The 1,054-nt window shown below is 51.4% G+C and overlaps 1 protein-coding gene across 1 annotated transcript in view; it reads right to left on the minus strand.

Annotated features, from left to right (window-relative positions):
• Positions 1 to 56: 56 nt before the first annotated feature.
• Positions 57 to 1,054, minus strand: part of LOC100945243 (napsin-A-like) — a gene marked incomplete at its 3' end in the record, with an annotated part of 3,375 nt that continues 2,377 nt past the window's right edge. Inside the window, exons 3-5 of the mRNA XM_003803777.2 lie at positions 893 to 1,016; positions 595 to 713; positions 57 to 256 (exon numbers count right to left, since the gene is read on the minus strand). Of these exons, the coding sequence (XP_003803825.2) occupies positions 57 to 256; positions 595 to 713; positions 893 to 1,016 (443 nt within the window). The remainder of the gene's footprint in view (positions 257 to 594; positions 714 to 892; positions 1,017 to 1,054) is intronic.

The raw sequence follows: 1,054 nt of genomic DNA on the forward strand, positions 1-1,054 counted from the left end.
AGTGACTTCCTGAATCAAGAGTGAGACTCACAGATAGGTAGCCCCTCCCCTAATACCTGTTGAGGTAAAAGGAGAAGACAGGCTTATCCAGTAGCCCCTGCTCCACCAATACATCCAGTGGAGGGCGAACTCCTTCCACGGCCAGAGTGGGAAAACCAAGGCCCAATATCCCGTCAAAGTGGGCAAAAGTGAAGGTCAGGCTGGGCTCCCACAGAGCTTCCCCAAAAACCACTGATGCACCCTTGAGTCCTCCAATCTAGGGGTAGATCGAGATGGGGACAATTACTTCTGGGAAGACATGTCCCAGAGATCCTCCAAACCAATGCATGAATCCCAGGTTATCTGGAAACAAGCCCCAACCGCCTAGGCAACTTAGCCTCCCTATTTGAGAAGCTCTGCCCTTCCACCCAAGAAGCCCCGCTTCCCTCTTGAGAAGCTCCACCCACTCACTCAGAAGAGCCCACCTCCACACTTGAAAAGCTTCAACTATCTGCTCAGAAAACCACACCTCCTCAAGCCCATCACTAAGCCTGAAAGTCTTAGGCATCCAGGTTTCCCCAAACTCAAGCCTTCCTGGAGTGAAAGGTCACCCACAGTCAGCTTGTCCTCGCTCAGGATTCCATTCAGCCGTCCACTTCCATATTGAATGGCAAACTTGGTCCCGTTGGGCCGAAAGGAGCTAGATGCACTTGGATTGAAGCGATGATGGAACCCTGGGTCAAAAGGAGAGATGTCACTGGAGGAAGGGAGTCTCCCCAATGCCTTCTGCCCCATTGACCTAACATAAGGGCATCAGAAAAGAACGATTTCTCCAAAACCTAGGGGAAGCTGAGGCCCAGCCCCACCTTCTCCCTTCACCCCTACTGAGCCTTATTCTCCCCTGAAAGCTCACAGCAAGGTACACTGAAGAAGTGGCATCTCCTTGATGGGACCCAGAGATTGGAGGAGCCCGTGTCAAAGACAACAGAGAAGTTTTGTGGAGGTGTTCCCAGCCCAATTTCCCCAAAATACTGGACCTGATGGCAAAAAAATACAGGGTAAATTGAGAGTTTGG

The sequence above is a fragment of the Otolemur garnettii genome, unplaced genomic scaffold (assembly GCF_000181295.1).
Source record: "Otolemur garnettii isolate 467f Iridium unplaced genomic scaffold, OtoGar3 scaffold00674, whole genome shotgun sequence".
Classification (NCBI taxonomy): Eukaryota; Metazoa; Chordata; class Mammalia; order Primates; family Galagidae; genus Otolemur; species Otolemur garnettii.